Raw genomic sequence first — 15,640 nt, forward strand, 5'->3', positions numbered from 1 at the left:
CTAAACTCCTGCAACAAACTATAAACAATTTTTTAATTTTATTTTCCTTTTTTATTTAATTTCACCCCCTTTATTTCAGACCACTATATATTGGAACTACTTGGACGTGGCAAACCGCTGCGGCTGCCTCATCATCTTCTTCTCAGACTCGCTCTCTGTCACACTCTGCCCACGAGAAAGAAAGAAAGAAAGAAAGAACTGATTGCCTGACTCGACCGAGTTGATTTTCACTCGCTTAAAAGTGGACTCCATGGATCCTTCTCGTGCTTTTGTGACAAATGTCAAGCGTCTCATTGTCAAGGTTTCTGTTTTTTTTTTCTTTTCCGGGAAAATGTTGAACCGGTTTTTTGAGTTTTTGGTTAATTTGGTTTGTTTTTTTTTTTGATAATGTGGTTTTGATTTAATGTTTTTAGTTAAAAAGGATTGATTTTGATTTATGGGTTTTGGTTGAAAAAGGTGGGAACAGCAGTGGTGACTCGAGCTGATGGGAGATTAGCGTTGGGGAGGCTTGGAGCTTTATGTGAGCAGGTAAATGTTGAAAGAACAAGGGAAAGATGGGACTTTTGATGTCCCATTGTTGCAGCATCTCTCTAGGAAGGAGATGTTGTGGCTAACAAAACTGTTAATTTTTTAAATGAATTGGTTGGTTGCAGCTTAAGGAACTAAATTCTCAAGGCTATGAGATTGTTTTGGTCACTTCAGGTGCTGTTGGTCTTGGTCGCCAAAGGCTTAGATACAGGAAATTGGTTAACAGCAGGTGTCATTTCTTAAATACCCTTTTCTTTCTTTATCTTTTCTTTTTTTTGGTCATAAACATAAAACAGTTATTGCCTTCTGAGAAAATTTGTATGAAAAGATTTTTTCTTCGTTTTGTAGCTTGGCTGATCTTCAAAACCTACAATTTGAACTCGATGGGAAGGCATGTGCTGCTGTTGGGCAGAGTAGTTTAATGGCTCTTTACGACACCTTGTTTAGCCAGGTGAAAAAGAATATGATTTCTAGTCGTGCGTAGTATGCATTTGGCAACCTCTTGTTTTCTTTTTCGGTGTTTTACTTGCTTTAATATTATTCTTAATCTTTATGCAGCTTGATGTCACTTCGTCACAACATCTCGTGACGGATAGTGATTTTAGGAGTGTTAGTTTCAGAAAGCAACTCTCTGAAACAGTGCAATCATTACTAGCTTTGAAAGTTATTCCTATTTTCAATGAGAATGATGCAGTCAGTACTCGAAGAGCGCCTTATCAGGTATGCAACTTCTTTCCCCTAATTTGAATTTGTTTTTTTTTTTCTCGTTGTGTTGATAAATGAAAATTTTCATTCCATATTACCCAAAAGCCGGAAACTGCAACAGAGTTACAAAGAGTAAATACAATCAGTGTTTAAACCAAATACAAACAGTTTGAATTCGCTTTTGCTATTCATTCTAGTGATATCAAAAGATTCTTTACTAAACTAGAATGACCAAGAATGAAAAAACGCTCCAAAAAGAGATACTAACAGGTTTAAGTTTTTTCTTCTGGTGATATCAGTGTTTAAGTTTCGATATGAGATACTAACAGGTTATAGTGAAACTTTTTTCTTTTAGGCCTTTTCTACTGAGCCTTCGAGTTCGACTTTTCGCCTTTGTTATGTCCGAAGTGCCAAAAAGAGAAACCTTCTGTTTGTTCTATTCTTCCTTTCAAGCTGCTTATTTTGTTTCTGACAAATTGATTGTAACTCTTATTTCAGGATTCTTCTGGGATATTCTGGGACAATGACAGCCTGGCAGGTCTCTTAGCTCTGGAACTGCAAGCTGATCTCCTTGTTTTGTTGAGTGATGTGGATGGCCTCTATAGTGGACCACCAAGTGATCCAAACTCAAAGCTGATCCATACGTATATAAAAGAAAAACATCAAGGAGAAATAACGTTTGGAGACAAGTCCAGGCTGGGTAGAGGGGGTATGACTGCAAAGGTTAATGCTGCTCTCTGTGCAGTTTTTGCTGGTATCCCTGTTGTTATTACTAGGTACGCCAGGATCCAAATCCACAAACCTATTAACAACCAACTTGTTTAATTTTTGACAAAATTCGTTCATGCTAGGGAGATTCTTTATAGGTTAATTTGGAATTCCTTGTAGTGGGTTAGCAAAACCTTGTTTCATTTGAAGAATATCATTAGCCACTCCTCTGCATCCTAGTCAATTCATTAGATCTCCTCTTTTCCCCTTCATTTCTTAGTTTTTAAAACCTTTTATTTCCTTTATCAGTGGAAAACATGCTGATGTTTCTTCTGATGAAAATAGTATTTGAAGAGTATATTCATTGTTAATTTGTTACCAATCACTGGGTGTTTAATAATTTTATTTCGTACTTTAAAATTTTAATACTTATAAGAAGCATGTGTTTCTTTGTTTACTATGAATTGTTTTGTCATCACACTTCTCATTTTGCTTTTACTTCTATTTTTGAAGTGGCTATGCCACTGACAACATTATAAAGGTACTCCAAGGAAAGCGAATTGGAACCCTATTTCATCAAGATGCACACTTATGGACATCAGTTAAAGAAGTTGGTGCACGTGAGATGGCAGTTGCAGCACGGGATTGTTCTAGACGACTTCAGGTGGGAAGAATCATTGCTTCCTGTAGTCACCATAAAATCTCTCTTTTAGGCTCCATGTTCTATTAGATGAAGAAGTTAAGTTTGAACGTTTTTGGAAATGATCTAATTGCAGGCACTGCACTCTGAGGATAGGAGGAAAATTTTGCTGGACATAGCTGATGCCCTTGAGGCGAATGAAAGTTTGATTAAGGTTGAAAACGAAGCTGATGTTGCAGCTGCCCAGGATGCTGGATATGAGACCTCACTAATATCTCGTTTGGCTTTGAAGCCTGGGAAGGCAAGCATTTGTTGATTCCTGGATTCATGTGATAACAAATAAATCAATTTTCAATTTTTTGTGTGATTGCTGCTGTTTGATATCCATGCCTGTTCCATTAATATTTTTCACAAGCACAACCTCATGTTTCATGCTGATTTTTTTATTTTACAGATAGCTGGTCTTGCAAAATCCATTCGTGTACTTGCTGACATGGAAGAGCCTATTGGTCGTGTTTTAAAGAGAACAGAGGTTAGAAAATACTCATCTTGTTCAAAAATATCTGAATAGTAGTGTGTCTCTTTTCTGTCCTCATCACTTGTTTTGGCTCTTACTTTTACTGCCCTTGTCCCAGCTTGCAGATGGACTCATCTTGGAGAAAACATCATGTCCTCTTGGTGTCTTGCTGATTGTATTTGAGTCTCGACCTGATGCCCTTGTTCAGGTAACAGATAATTCACTTATAGTCATATTAACTGGTATCTTTTAGCCGATAAGAGTGTTGTGAGATTACACTTATGCTTCAGTCTTATGTAAAGAATTTATGATTGCTTGTGAACTTGGGCCATCAATTTCTCATGCATCTTAAGGGATAATTAGCCAACAGGTTTTTGTGGTTGATTGTGTTACGATGATTTCCACATGATTCTAGGTCTGCTAAGCAGATGTCATCTTCATTGCGGTTAACACCATCATTTGTGTCTTATTTTAGTGACACATCATCTACCATTTGACTTTGAATGAATGCCCGCATTCTGTAGAGTCACATTCCTTCTTCATACCATAGAGTCTAATGCTTTCTCTTGCTAGATGGAACCTGAGCTATTGAAGTTCAATACTGGTTTATTTGATTACTGCATGAAGATTCTTTTGATTGTTTGTTCACTAGCTTTGGAATATTATTTTTACGCTGTATCCTCTTTTCTACCATTTTCATTTTAATCTGTATTTTTGGGTTTATAATATTTTCTTGATTATCTTACCACCTTTTTTCTTTCCCTTTATGATTCAATAGATAGCTTCACTAGCCATTCGAAGTGGGAATGGCCTACTGCTGAAAGGTGGAAAAGAAGCTAAGCGGTCAAATGCAATCTTGCACAAGGTTCGCTCTTTGGGTTTCTGCAAATATTTACTTGTATTGAAGCATAAGCCTTATTACTTTATGTGCCCTTCACTATTTTTTCTGCTTTAAATAATCTCAATTTCTACATTGTCAGGTCATTACTTCGGCCATCCCAAATAATATTGGAGATAAACTTATTGGACTTGTGGCTTCAAGAGAGGATATTCCTGATTTACTTAAGGTGAGTTGCAGGATGTAAATTTGATGATAGTTCTTTGTTATGTGATAGTTTTTAACGTAATTCTATTTTGCTGCAGCTTGATGATGTGATAGATCTTGTGATCCCCAGAGGCAGCAATAAGCTAGTTTCTCAAATTAAGAATTCAACAAAAATTCCTGTTCTTGGTCATGCTGGTAAGAAAAATAGTGTGGCTCCTTGATGGTCCACAAGATGGAGTTCAACTGAAGTTTCAACTTTTGTTTCCAGATGGAATTTGTCATGTTTATGTTGACAAATCAGCTAAGGCGGATATGGCCAAGCAAATTGTTCTGGATGCAAAGATAGATTATCCTGCAGCTTGTAATGCTATGGTAATTTCAGTTTACTGTTTATGAGATTTACCAACCATTTCTGCTTGTGTTCCCATAGCTATATTTGACAGAGTTAACTGCATATTTCATGCACATGCATTCTGTTTCATATAATTTATCCTGCACAAATTTCTTATTTTTTTATGTAGTTGTTTTAAAGTTTCTTAACCATGCTATCTCCAGGAAACACTTCTAGTACACAAGGATTTGTCGAATAATGGTTTGCTCAATGAGCTTATTGTGGAACTCCGGCATGAAGGTTTGCTTATATGAATGGCTGTTTCACTACCTAGTGTTTTCAAATTAAAATCACTTAGTCTTTCGATATGCTAATTCAATGAATTTGGTGGTTTTCATAGTATTGTTACATGATCATGTAACCCGATCTGAATGTCATTGTACTGTTTTCTTCGCTTTTTTGAGTGTGTTGCATGTGGAAAAAGTTATAGTAGTGCCCAAAAGGATTATCTAGAGATGTATCAACTATCTATGGGATTAGACTTTTGAGCAAAAGCTTCACAATTGCAAGTTCATCTGCTGCAGGTGTTATCCTGTATGGTGGACCAAGAGCGTCTTCTTTATTAAATATTCCAGAGGTGCATTCATTTCATCATGAGTACAATTCAATGGCTTTCACAATTGAAATTGTGGATGATGTGCAGGCTGCCATTGACCATATACATCAACATGGAAGGCATGTCAAGTCTCTAAGAATTCTTATTCTTATACTTTTGATTGCTTTGTTTATCCAGTGAATAGTTTTGCTTCCTCTCTCCAGATATTAAGTAACTTGCTTTCTCTGCAGTTCTCATACTGATTGCATTGTCACAGAAAATCATGAGGTTGCTGAAATTTTCTTAAATAGAGTCGACAGGTAGGCTTACTTATGTTTGAAGATATACTGGACAGTCACACAAGTGTACTATATGACTATATCTCATTATCACCACAGTTATTCATGAAGTGATATCTTCTCTCTTCTGGTTGTCATGTTTCAGTCTATAAGATACATTAACTTGTTATTGTTCTCATATTTGCGCAAATGATTGCACATTATGAGTTGCATATCTTAATTTGGGTAACTATTTTTTCCCCATTGTGTGGTTGATGTTGGTGACGTTGCAATTTGCTATCTATCTTTGTTACAGTGCTGCAGTATTTCATAATGCAAGCACCCGATTTTGTGATGGAGCAAGATTTGGACTTGGTGCTGAGGTACTCAATCTTCCAAATTCCTGGTATTGAACAACAAGGTCAATGTGTTTATTTGATGCTTTGATTTTAACAGGTTGGGATAAGTACTAGCCGGATCCATGCCCGAGGTCCTGTCGGAGTTGAAGGATTGTTAACAACTCGATGGTATGCAAGTTTCTGATTGATCTTTCTTCCTAAACTATGTCATTAATATCTGGATTGATGAGCATTTTTGTTGTTAACAGTATAAGCATAAATAATGTTCGACAGCTCAATATGCTCCTGATTTCCATTTACATTTTCTTTATGTCTCTATAGCACTGATCTCTACATATCTTTATTTGCTCTGTTAAGGCCATGAGCTGCTTAGCATGCTCTTTCTTTTTTTCTGCGTTTCTATCTATTCTTCACTTTCTTCTCAATATCTTGATTTCTGATGTCTCGATTTTATTAATGCAAAATGTCAATTTCCTTAGACTAGAATGTTCTGTCAACATGCACCAGACATTACATCTTCTAAATACCTGCCTGTTATAATTGTAGGATTTTGAGAGGGAGTGGCCAGGTGGTTGATGGAGACAAAGGGGTTATTTACAGCCACAAGGATCTTCCCCTGCAACTTCAATTATAGTCTGTTCCAAGAGATGCGAGGAAAATGTTGATTTTTTTTTTTTTCACTTTCCCATGCTTACTGTTAGTTTCTATCTTGTAATATAGTACTGCAGAACTGCTTGTGTAACTGCGCATGGCGTTACTATATTTTTTTTTTCACCCTTATCAAGATCATCTTTCCAGAATTTTATTGTCTGGATCATGCTCAGCGCAGAGCCCTGTATAATTACCTCCTTTAATGGATAAGCATTTTAAAATGCAGTTTCTAAGAGTGTTGGCTATCTGAGAAGGTGAAAGATTCATAGGGGAAATTGAATTCCTGATCACTAGAAGTCATGTAAACATTAGATTCATTCATAAGAAAAGAAAAGTTGTATTCCATGCGATTAACATCATTGTTCCTGAATTAACACAAAACTTTTCGAAAGTAGTCAGAAATGGAAAAACTACGGTTCAGAATGCAACTGCTATCTATGACTAACTGTTGCAGAGAATCTGGATTGTCCTATTATTCTGGTAATGGATTGATAATGAAAACTTGACCTTCCTCAATTTTGTTTAGACAAAACACAGAAAGTAATAGAATCTACATCCTCTCATATTTCACCATCCCACAGTTCTTCAAGGCTCTTGTAAGGACTACGAGTTCCATGAACTGCAAATTCCCCTCTGAGGAGCCTTTGCGGCAGAAGAAAACGAGGAAAGATTTATTCAGTGGCAGGCAGTGGAAATTCTTTACTATGCATGCATGTGTGTCCATGTGATGAGCCATTTTTATCCCCACAGAATACGAACATGAGACAAGACAAGTTTACCTGGTGGATGCCTGAGAATTTCGAGAAGAGCTCGGGAGGTATGGACCAATCAAACAAGCTAAAATTTTCCTTGATCCTGGACTCATTCACACTTTTTGGAAGTACACTGTGACCACTCTGAATACCCCAGCGCAGAGCAACTTGTGCTGGAGACTTGTTAAGTTTTTCAGCAATTTCAATCAGAACTGGTTCCTTCATGATTTCTCCTTTAATCCAAGTCCCTGGAGATCCTAGAGGGGAATATGCCTGCAAGAATATTGACATACACATGATTCAAATAATCAAGGATTTGCGTGTATATGATGATAAAAACAAAATCAATCAGGCATTATACCGATAGATGAACTCCCGTGGACTTGCACAAGTTGTGTAGCCCAGGCTGCTGCCAAACAGGGTGACATTCCACCTGATTGACAGCAGGCGGAACTTTCGCAGACTGGAGCAGGTCCTGCAGCTTCTTAGTAGAGAAGTTGCTGACTCCAATGGCCCGTGCCTGACCGGACGCATACAAGCCCTCCATTGCACTCCATGTCTCTGGAAGACACAAGGGAGCCATGATTTCAGGGTCCCACCCTCGCATACCAGGCTTAGTTCGAAATGGCCAATGTATCTGCAATTGTTTCAAGCATTATCAATTGCAGCTCAAACTTATATCCAAATTGGGGATGAACTAATTCTGCTTTCAGAGGTAATTTGAGATCTTCCTACTAGGATTACGAGTACAGGTACATACAAGATACAGATCAATGTAGTCAAGTTGGAGGGCTTCCAGAGTTCTGGTCAATGCCTTTGAGACATCTTCAGGTGCATGGTCGCTGCACCTGTATATGTGTCAACAAAAACAAAAGAATTTGAAGTCACAAAAGCCAATCACAAGTGTTTTTTTTTTTTTGGTGGAGCGAATACTAGATGCTTTAAGTAAACACAGTATGCTTGGGTTATGGTTTCTTTTGTGTAATTAGTTGGTATTTTGATGAATGGGTAGGTATATCTGGATTAGAATTAGTTGGTAACTTGATGAATTAGTTGTGTAATTAGTTTCTTTTGTAATTGTATTACTCTTTTTCTCTCAATAACTTGACTTCTTACGTCACTAAAAGTCTGCTATAAAAAAGATTCAAGACTTGTTATGATATACTAGTTTTCGAAACTAATAAAATTTTTACTTTCGAAAAAAAAAACATCTGGGTATTAAAGCTAAACATTCATACAACTAATTAAACAGTTTATTTAGGTTTTCCAAAGCTAAGTAACGCGAATCCAACTATTCCTTCAAGCAATCAGAGCTCAAAACAGAAGGCAAGAGGAAGATTACAACAGATACCATAGTTTTGATGTGATGAACATTTCACTGCGCTTCACCACCCCTGTGGAAAGGAGTTCCTTTAATGCAATCCCAACCTACATACATTAAAACATGTAGCAAAAGAAACAATTAGCCATATAACAAATTGGAAAAATTAAAAAAGGAAAAGAAGAATATGGGGAATTTGACCTCTTTTTCATTATCATAAACATGGGCACAGTCGATGTGCCTATAACCAGCCTGCAACAAAAAATGGTACCAGAGTAATCAATGCTTCAGATGTTGTTTTCCATTTTAACTGTAATAACACTTGGTAATTCATCTGAACTGTACTGGGGAAATGAATTGTTCACAAAGTTCAATCTTATACTACAACATTCCTCAAGTCAATTAAAAATTGCAATTCCAGATCATAAAGGCAGAAGCAACCTTCTGGGCAGAAGAAAATTGATAAAAAAATAGGATCATTAAAGGGTAATGCCTGGGAAAAATTAATAGAACAGGGTTCTAACAAGGAAGAACAACATATCAGAGGCAATAAATTAAAGATAAAACCTTGACTGCAGCAATGACAGCATCACCAACAACACCTGGAGGAGCTTTCCACGTTCCCAAACCAACAGATGGCATCTTAGCTCCGGTGTTAAGTTCAAAATACAAAGGTCCATGTCCATTTTCCTTGTCCATTTTACTCTACAGGAATAAGTCAATAACCAAAGCCATGAGCAAACACCAGGAGTGATTTAACTTTTGCACATTACAATTCAATTGAAAGAGAAACGGTTTCAATGAAGATACCCTGTTGATCCAAATGATAACAGCAGATTTCTGGCGGAAAGAGAAAGAGATAACCAAATCAGGAAGTCACCAACTCACGATTCTTCAGCTCCAGACCCGGCAACTGGTGGTCAGTTTTAGGCCCAGGTTGTCCAATTGTCAGCAGAGATGCACATGTAACATATTTATACACATTTATATGGAAGTATCATTCATTTATGTTCCTAGCGGTTATAGGGTTGGATCTTCCTATGGACTCCAAAGCCGAAAAAACAGCTAAGAAAAAAAAGCTTTAAGACACTCTCACCCAAAAATATAAACATAGGAAAAAGAGCTTACGTGTCGTCTTTCTTGTTGAAATTGCCTTTTTAGTGAATTGTAATCCTGAATTAGTTTATTATTAGATTAATTAATTGGATCAGTTATTGGAATCTTCTTTGACCCTATGTCTGCAAACCTATTGGTGGGAAAAGGTTGAGTCTTTGCCATAGTTTGATTGCTTATGATATTGACTTGCCTTGGATTCAAGTTCCATTATCCTGCTCCAGAATATAAATGAATTGGTTTTAATTATGACCATCACAAAAATGTGCAAAATTATTGGAGACATGGCGCATACTCAAGATTGCTACTGCTCAGCTTGGTTTATATATGATTTGTTTCCTTTGTTTACTCGTAGGGGAGGCCAGGACCACAGATCAAGATCAAGATCTATTTAATGGTTATATGATATGGTTTTCAAGCACAATATGGTGCATTGACCATAGTAGTTCGCTGGCTAGTTGCTGATACATAAAATGAAAGAACACCTAAAACCTCCCTGTGTTCATTTTTTCCCACCCCAAATAGTTTCTCCTTTCTTCTTTGATCTATCTAATACTCCATTGATCCAGTATTCAACTGCTCAAATCTCACCATCCCAAAGTTCTTCAACAGACTTGTATGGACTGAGAGTCTCATGGGCAAATGACTTTCCCCTGACCAGTCGTGCCTGCATAATTGGAAAACATAGCATATATTCAGGATAACAGATTCGATAATATCTAATATGCCTAGTGATTCATAATTAGCAAAACATTATTTGATGATATGTGACCCACAAAATAGCCATCAAAACACAGGAAATTACGCATTATGATGGAGAAACTAATCAATTATATTAGAATTAACAGCAGTATCATTGGCTAATGTCCATTTAAGATAGTGGAGCAAAAGTGTATCAGAATTAATCAATTAACTTGTTAGCACTTAGCATTTCCTACTTCTGAATAACAACATTTCTTGCTGAGTAATGTAATAGCTACTTGCCTGTTCAATTTCAGAAAACTTGGCAAATAAGTCCTCAGGAATAGACCAGTCAAAGACATCAAAGTTCTCCTTGATCCTCTCCTCATGCGTACTCTTGGGAAGCACACTATGACCCATTTGCAGTCCCCAGCGAAGAGCAACTTGTGCAGGAGTTTTGCCTAATTTCTGTGCAACCATATTTAGAATTGGAAGCTTAAGAACCTCACTCTTGAGCCATGTTGTGCCAGGAGAACCCAGAGGGGAGTATCCCTGAAAGATGATATACCATTTCATTATTAGTAAAAAGCACAAGGGCCAAAGCATTTTAATATTTTCCCAATCGAAGGCTTCTGGCAATTCTCGTATTTTTCAAAAAATAAAGGCTCCTGGCAATTCAATCAAACAATAATCTAACACAAAGTGACACAAGATTTGTATGCTCACCGATAAGTGAATGCCCTTGGATTTGCAGAGTTCACGTAGCTTAGTCTGCTGCCATGAAGGATGACACTCAACCTGGTTAACACCTGGAGGAACACGTGCCACCTCCAGCAAATCCTGCAATTTCTTTGAAGAGAAATTACTAACACCAAGAGCCCTAGCCTTACCAGAGTCATAGAGTGCTTCCATTGCTCGCCATGTGCTAGGTATGTCCGGCTGAAGTAGGTTTTCAGGCTTAAAACCAACTGACCCTTTCTTCATCCGAATTGGCCAATGGATCTTAACAACAAACACCCATATTAGTCACAATTGAGAAGCACCTTAAATAATACATTAAGATTCTCCAACAACTAATGACGAACAATACACTCAACAACTTTAAAATATGATTCTTAACACCAGACAGGGCAAAGGTAGCTAGACTAAGAGGATGAGATGATCAAAAAATAACTTCTACTTAGCTTCAATATGGAATGACCCTGTCCCTAGAAACTGCATTTAACACTGAAACGGGTATGATAAAGTAGCTTTGATCAAGCAATACATACAAGGTATAAATCAACATAGTCAAGCTGAAGATCCTGCAAAGTTCGGTCTAATGCTGCCGGTACATCTTCGGGTGCATGATCAGTACACCTGTGCATAACTTAAGCGTTAGAAAGTAATCTTAATAAACAAAAAAAATTAAATAAAAAGAAATCCCTGGATTAACATAACAAAGAAGAATGAAAACAAACCAGAGTTTCGAGGTGATAAATAACTCCTCTCGTTTCACCACACCATCTTCAAACAGCTTCTTCAAAACCAACCCAATCTAAAACAAATAAAGACATGCACACATTGATTAATTACCACTAATAATTCACTATATTCATTTAAAAATAAATAAAACTTTAATATTAATTATTCGAACAGTATTATTTATGCACCCAAACATCAACTTTTTCCTTTTTACTAAAAGTTTTTCTTTTGCCAACAAGAAGGCAAATACAGCCAAACAGGACACAAAGTTACCTCCTGTTCGTTTCCGTATATTTGAGCACAGTCGATATGGCGGTATCCAATCTGAACAGAACAGGAAAAAAATAAAGAAAAAAGCGACAATCAACAAAGTGCATTTCCAATGAAGACAAAGAATTCAACGAAGTGAGGACGTTCAACAACAGTTGTTAACGATGTACCTTGACGGCGGCAGCAACAGCAGCGCCGAGGAGGCCAGGTTCAGACTGCCAAGTTCCCAAACCGACCGACGGAATTTTGGCTCCGGTGTTCAACTCGAAGAACCTGATTTCACTCGCCATTTGTGATTTCCCGACAACTACGAAGAGGAAGCCCGTGGATTCGACGCGAAATGCGAAGAATCAAAGAGGAAGCAAAGAGTAACTGAAGCGAGAGAGTGACTGGTGGCAACAACAACAGCTAGAAGAAAGCGACAACACCTCGCCTTTTATAAGTGGGGGATCATTTGAGAAATCTCTTCGTCTTTCCGCCACGTGTTCCTTCGATCAGACTATTATGGAAATTCGACGGTGGTGATTTTTTTACTGTGGTTTTGTTTGTTCTGGAAAACGGAAAGTGGGCCTAACGTGTAAAGGCTGCGGACCGCGAGGATTTGATTTTTTTGAATGACTTTTGGTCGGAGATCGAATTCTTTGTCAGGTGGGCCTATGCTTCGAATTACTATTGATTTTTAATGCCATTTTCCTCGTATTTAAACCAATTAAAGTGATACTCTCGTATTTTGCATAGTATAATTTATAAAAATTATATTATTTATTATTATATATCATATAATATTAACGTGATATATTAAAATATTATAATAAATGATAAAATGTCATGTTGATAGTTTTGTGATACTTTCGTATGACAAGATTATATTAACATCCAGTAAACATAAAATAATAAAAAATATTTTAATTAATTATTAATTATAAAATAACATATTAAAATATTACAATCAATGATGAAATGTCATTTTGATGTTACATGATAATATAATGTTATGATATTTTTACACGTAATATCACGTAAAATTATATTAATATTATATAAATATAAAATAATAAAAAATAATTAAATTTTTTTAAAATATTACGCCTTGAAAAAAATTGTTCTAATAATAGAATCGTTGGTTAGGATGTTTAGCCTGCTTGGTCCTGACTCACGAGTAGCTCAGTGACACAGTTGGGTTGGAAAATGACTTGAGGTCGGCAACTAGCCCGTGGTCCAATGAGGGTGACGACATCCATGATCCAATCATCCAAGTTTTCGTAAGAAAATTAATTACCCTTTTTCTACAGCTCTGACTCTTGTTTTGGACTGGAACACAGTTTTTTACATTCATCTTTGGTGAGTAAATAACGTTGCTACATTGGAAAATGCCATGGAGCTGTTGATTGGAGCCTAGAGAAACTACAACCAAGATCACATACTGCAAGTAGCTCCTTCACTTATTTTAGTACTAGTATAGTTAAGCAGGCCAGCAGCAGGAATCTGCTTGTCATTTTCTTCAGACCTCACCGTCCCATAGTTCTTCAACGGTCCTATATGCACCGAATGTTTCGTGTGCGAATACAGTGGCTTTGATCAGCCTCTCCTGGAAGACATGAACCATGAAATCAGTAATCTGAACTGGAACTAAAGCAAAGCATAGTCCATGAACCTGGTCATATTTTATCGTAGGCGGAACTAAAATGCCAATGGATGCATCGGGGAAGGGATTGAGAGAGGAGCATCAGACCAATAACTGAAAAGTAGGGAAAGTTTAACTTGCCTGCTCAATCTCAGAAAACTTGACAAACAGGTCTTCTGGTATGGAGAAATCAAAAACATCGAAATTTTGTCTGATCCTCACTTCATTTGTACTCTTGGGCAAAACACTGTGGCCCATCTGCAGCCCCCAACGGAGAGCAATCTGAGCAGGAGACTTGCCCAGTTTCTCTGCAACCATATTCAGAACTGGGTCCTTCAGGACCTCAATCTGGACGGTTCCTGTGCCTGGGGAACCCAATGGTGAAAACCCCTGAAAAAACAATGACGAGTAATTTTGTTGATAGGCTATTACTCAAAATGGTTTTTTGATCACCTGTGAGAACCTTAAGAAAGGTGAATTTGTATTACAACATAAAACTTCAGTTAGAGTTGGTTGCTTTAAAGTGTTAAATCAATAATTGAATATTCATAACTCACAGTTAAATGAATTCCCTTAGATTTACATAATGCATGGAGCTTAGGCTGCTGCCACACAGGATGGCATTCCACTTGGACTACAGCAGGAGGAACCCGAGCCACCTCGAACAGATCTCCGAGCTTCTTCGTAGAGAAATTGCTTACTCCAATGGCTCGAGCCTTGCCAGAATCATAGAGTGCCTCCATCGCTCTCCACGTAGCTGGTATGTCAGGTTGGGTTAGGTCCTCACCATTAAAGCCGACTGCTCCCTTTTTCATGCTGACGGGCCAGTGAATCTTCAAATGTTTAAGCAACACCATAGTAAGAAAACATACAAAGCTTTCATATGTCCATAGGCTAGTTGCCAAGCTTCGTTATCTTCTTCTAGCATTCTATCAGTTTGACTCAACAGCAAAACTATGAAATTTCATGTGTAAAGCAGAAAGTTACTTACTAGATAGAGATCTAGATAGTTCAGATGTAAGTCTTCCAATGTAGAATTCAATGCCTCTTGTACATCTTCTGGTGCATGATTAGTGTTCCTGAAGGAAATACAATAAATTCATTCTGCTAAGTCTTCAAGACTACTTGAAACACTGAATAAACCAAATGAACTACCCAAAGGATGCTGGAAATTGAGACAAACCAGAGTTTGGAGGTGATCCAAAGATCTTCACGCTTCACCACACCATCTTCAAACAGCTTCTTCAGAACAGAACCAATCTGCATAAAAAAACCAGATTAACATAAAGTAAGAATCATCAAAACTTAACTTCAATCACTGAAGATGACAACAGATAAACTATGAATTCAGTTTCATGGAATTACCTCTTTCTCGTTGCCATAGACTTGAGCACAATCAATATGCCTGTACCCAAGCTGCATTAACACATAGCAACTAACAGTCACTCCTCAAAATTCCCAAAACTTTTCACAAATTGTTTTCTACCATTTTATTTAGTTAATTAGCATTTGATTAGCTAAAACCATTGGTCAAATTTTAATGGTGTTTTTAATGAACTTCATAATTATCTAAATATTGGCTCAAAAGTCAAATCCCCTATAACATTTTAATATGTTAATAGAGGTGCAGAACAAGAAGCACCCACAGCACCTCCTGCTCCAAGAAAGCTGGAGTATCTAAAACCAAGTTGACCAAAAACATAAGAGAAGACACCATCCAGAGAGGAGAAAATACTACCTTAATAGCAGTGGCGACGGCATCGCCAACGACGCCAGGAGCAGCCTGCCATGTTCCTAGACCAACTGAGGGAATCTTAGCCCCAGTGTTGAGCTCAAAATATCTAATTGCCTGAGCCATTTTTGCCACAGAGTGTTGCGACCAATGGGAGTCTTTTTTATACGGAGGGGAGACAGCAGCCAAAAGAGACCAATAGAGATAAGCCAGAATCTTTGCTTCATTCATTTCATGAGTGACAATTTGCTAAAAATCGCGGTCCCTTCATGCACGTGAAAGTTGTGACCTGTCACCATAAGGCTTCGTATTTATCTCCTCCTCCT

General features: G+C 37.4%; 4 protein-coding genes across 5 annotated transcripts; 1 reads left to right on the forward strand and 3 right to left on the reverse strand.

Annotated features, from left to right (window-relative positions):
• Nucleotides 99-6,590, forward strand: LOC18597690 (delta-1-pyrroline-5-carboxylate synthase). Of its 2 annotated transcripts, none has more exons than XM_018121491.1 (20): nucleotides 99-301; nucleotides 457-528; nucleotides 654-757; nucleotides 877-979; nucleotides 1,087-1,248; nucleotides 1,732-2,009; nucleotides 2,455-2,605; nucleotides 2,718-2,882; nucleotides 3,036-3,113; nucleotides 3,217-3,306; nucleotides 3,877-3,963; nucleotides 4,079-4,165; nucleotides 4,242-4,338; nucleotides 4,412-4,515; nucleotides 4,699-4,774; nucleotides 5,059-5,209; nucleotides 5,321-5,389; nucleotides 5,664-5,730; nucleotides 5,804-5,874; nucleotides 6,253-6,590. In XM_018121491.1, exons 1-20 carry the CDS (start codon nucleotides 251-253, stop codon nucleotides 6,338-6,340), a joined length of 2,151 nt encoding a protein of 716 aa, XP_017976980.1. In that variant the 5' UTR covers nucleotides 99-250; the 3' UTR covers nucleotides 6,341-6,590. The 2 variants fall into 2 exon arrangements, with proteins under 2 accessions (XP_017976980.1, XP_007026912.2); XM_007026850.2 differs by having other exon boundaries at nucleotides 703-757.
• Nucleotides 6,372-9,423, reverse strand: LOC18597691 (aldo-keto reductase family 4 member C9). Its single transcript, XM_007026855.2, has 8 exons — nucleotides 9,241-9,423; nucleotides 8,998-9,135; nucleotides 8,632-8,682; nucleotides 8,461-8,537; nucleotides 7,870-7,957; nucleotides 7,471-7,746; nucleotides 7,137-7,382; nucleotides 6,372-7,004 (listed from the first exon to the last, which is right to left on the reverse strand). Exons 2-8 carry the CDS (start codon nucleotides 9,127-9,129, stop codon nucleotides 6,918-6,920), a joined length of 957 nt encoding a protein of 318 aa, XP_007026917.2. The 5' UTR covers nucleotides 9,130-9,135; nucleotides 9,241-9,423; the 3' UTR covers nucleotides 6,372-6,917.
• On the reverse strand, nucleotides 9,918-12,472 carry LOC18597692 (aldo-keto reductase family 4 member C9). Its single transcript, XM_007026856.2, has 7 exons — nucleotides 12,129-12,472; nucleotides 11,962-12,012; nucleotides 11,685-11,761; nucleotides 11,496-11,583; nucleotides 10,951-11,226; nucleotides 10,528-10,776; nucleotides 9,918-10,210 (listed from the first exon to the last, which is right to left on the reverse strand). The coding sequence occupies exons 1-7, from the start codon at nucleotides 12,246-12,248 to the stop codon at nucleotides 10,124-10,126; spliced, it is 948 nt and encodes a 315-aa protein (XP_007026918.2). The 5' UTR covers nucleotides 12,249-12,472; the 3' UTR covers nucleotides 9,918-10,123.
• On the reverse strand, nucleotides 13,199-15,550 carry LOC108662286 (aldo-keto reductase family 4 member C9-like). Its single transcript, XM_018121742.1, has 7 exons — nucleotides 15,321-15,550; nucleotides 14,948-14,998; nucleotides 14,766-14,842; nucleotides 14,574-14,661; nucleotides 14,140-14,415; nucleotides 13,724-13,972; nucleotides 13,199-13,546 (listed from the first exon to the last, which is right to left on the reverse strand). Exons 1-7 carry the CDS (start codon nucleotides 15,543-15,545, stop codon nucleotides 13,460-13,462), a joined length of 1,053 nt encoding a protein of 350 aa, XP_017977231.1. The 5' UTR covers nucleotides 15,546-15,550; the 3' UTR covers nucleotides 13,199-13,459.

Source organism: Theobroma cacao, chromosome 5, assembly GCF_000208745.1.
Source record: "Theobroma cacao cultivar B97-61/B2 chromosome 5, Criollo_cocoa_genome_V2, whole genome shotgun sequence".
Lineage (NCBI taxonomy): Eukaryota > Viridiplantae > Streptophyta > Magnoliopsida > Malvales > Malvaceae > Theobroma > Theobroma cacao.

Excerpts from the sequence above, each read along its gene's own strand:
- LOC18597690 (XM_018121491.1), top strand. The coding sequence starts at position 251 with ATGGATCCTTCTCGTGCTTTTGTGACAAATGTCAAGCGTCTCATTGTC. Across the intron at positions 2,606-2,717 it reads ATTGTTCTAGACGACTTCAG|GCACTGCACTCTGAGGATAG; the intron begins GTGGGAAGAATC and ends ATCTAATTGCAG. Across the intron at positions 3,307-3,876 it reads GACCTGATGCCCTTGTTCAG|ATAGCTTCACTAGCCATTCG; the intron begins GTAACAGATAAT and ends ATGATTCAATAG.
- LOC18597691 (XM_007026855.2), bottom strand. The coding sequence starts at position 9,129 with ATGGACAAGGAAAATGGACATGGACCTTTGTATTTTGAACTTAACACC. Across the intron at positions 8,683-8,997 it reads CTGTCATTGCTGCAGTCAAG|GCTGGTTATAGGCACATCGA; the intron begins GTTTTATCTTTA and ends TTTTTGTTGCAG. Across the intron at positions 7,383-7,470 it reads CCACGGGAGTTCATCTATCG|GCATATTCCCCTCTAGGATC; the intron begins GTATAATGCCTG and ends ATATTCTTGCAG.
- LOC18597692 (XM_007026856.2), bottom strand. The coding sequence starts at position 12,248 with ATGGCGAGTGAAATCAGGTTCTTCGAGTTGAACACCGGAGCCAAAATT. Across the intron at positions 11,762-11,961 it reads TATACGGAAACGAACAGGAG|ATTGGGTTGGTTTTGAAGAA; the intron begins GTAACTTTGTGT and ends TATTTGTTTTAG. Across the intron at positions 11,227-11,495 it reads ACTATGTTGATTTATACCTT|ATCCATTGGCCAATTCGGAT; the intron begins GTATGTATTGCT and ends TTTGTTGTTAAG.
- LOC108662286 (XM_018121742.1), bottom strand. The coding sequence starts at position 15,545 with ATGAATGAAGCAAAGATTCTGGCTTATCTCTATTGGTCTCTTTTGGCT. Across the intron at positions 14,843-14,947 it reads TCTATGGCAACGAGAAAGAG|ATTGGTTCTGTTCTGAAGAA; the intron begins GTAATTCCATGA and ends TTTTTTATGCAG. Across the intron at positions 13,973-14,139 it reads CTAAGGGAATTCATTTAACT|GGGTTTTCACCATTGGGTTC; the intron begins GTGAGTTATGAA and ends TTGTTTTTTCAG.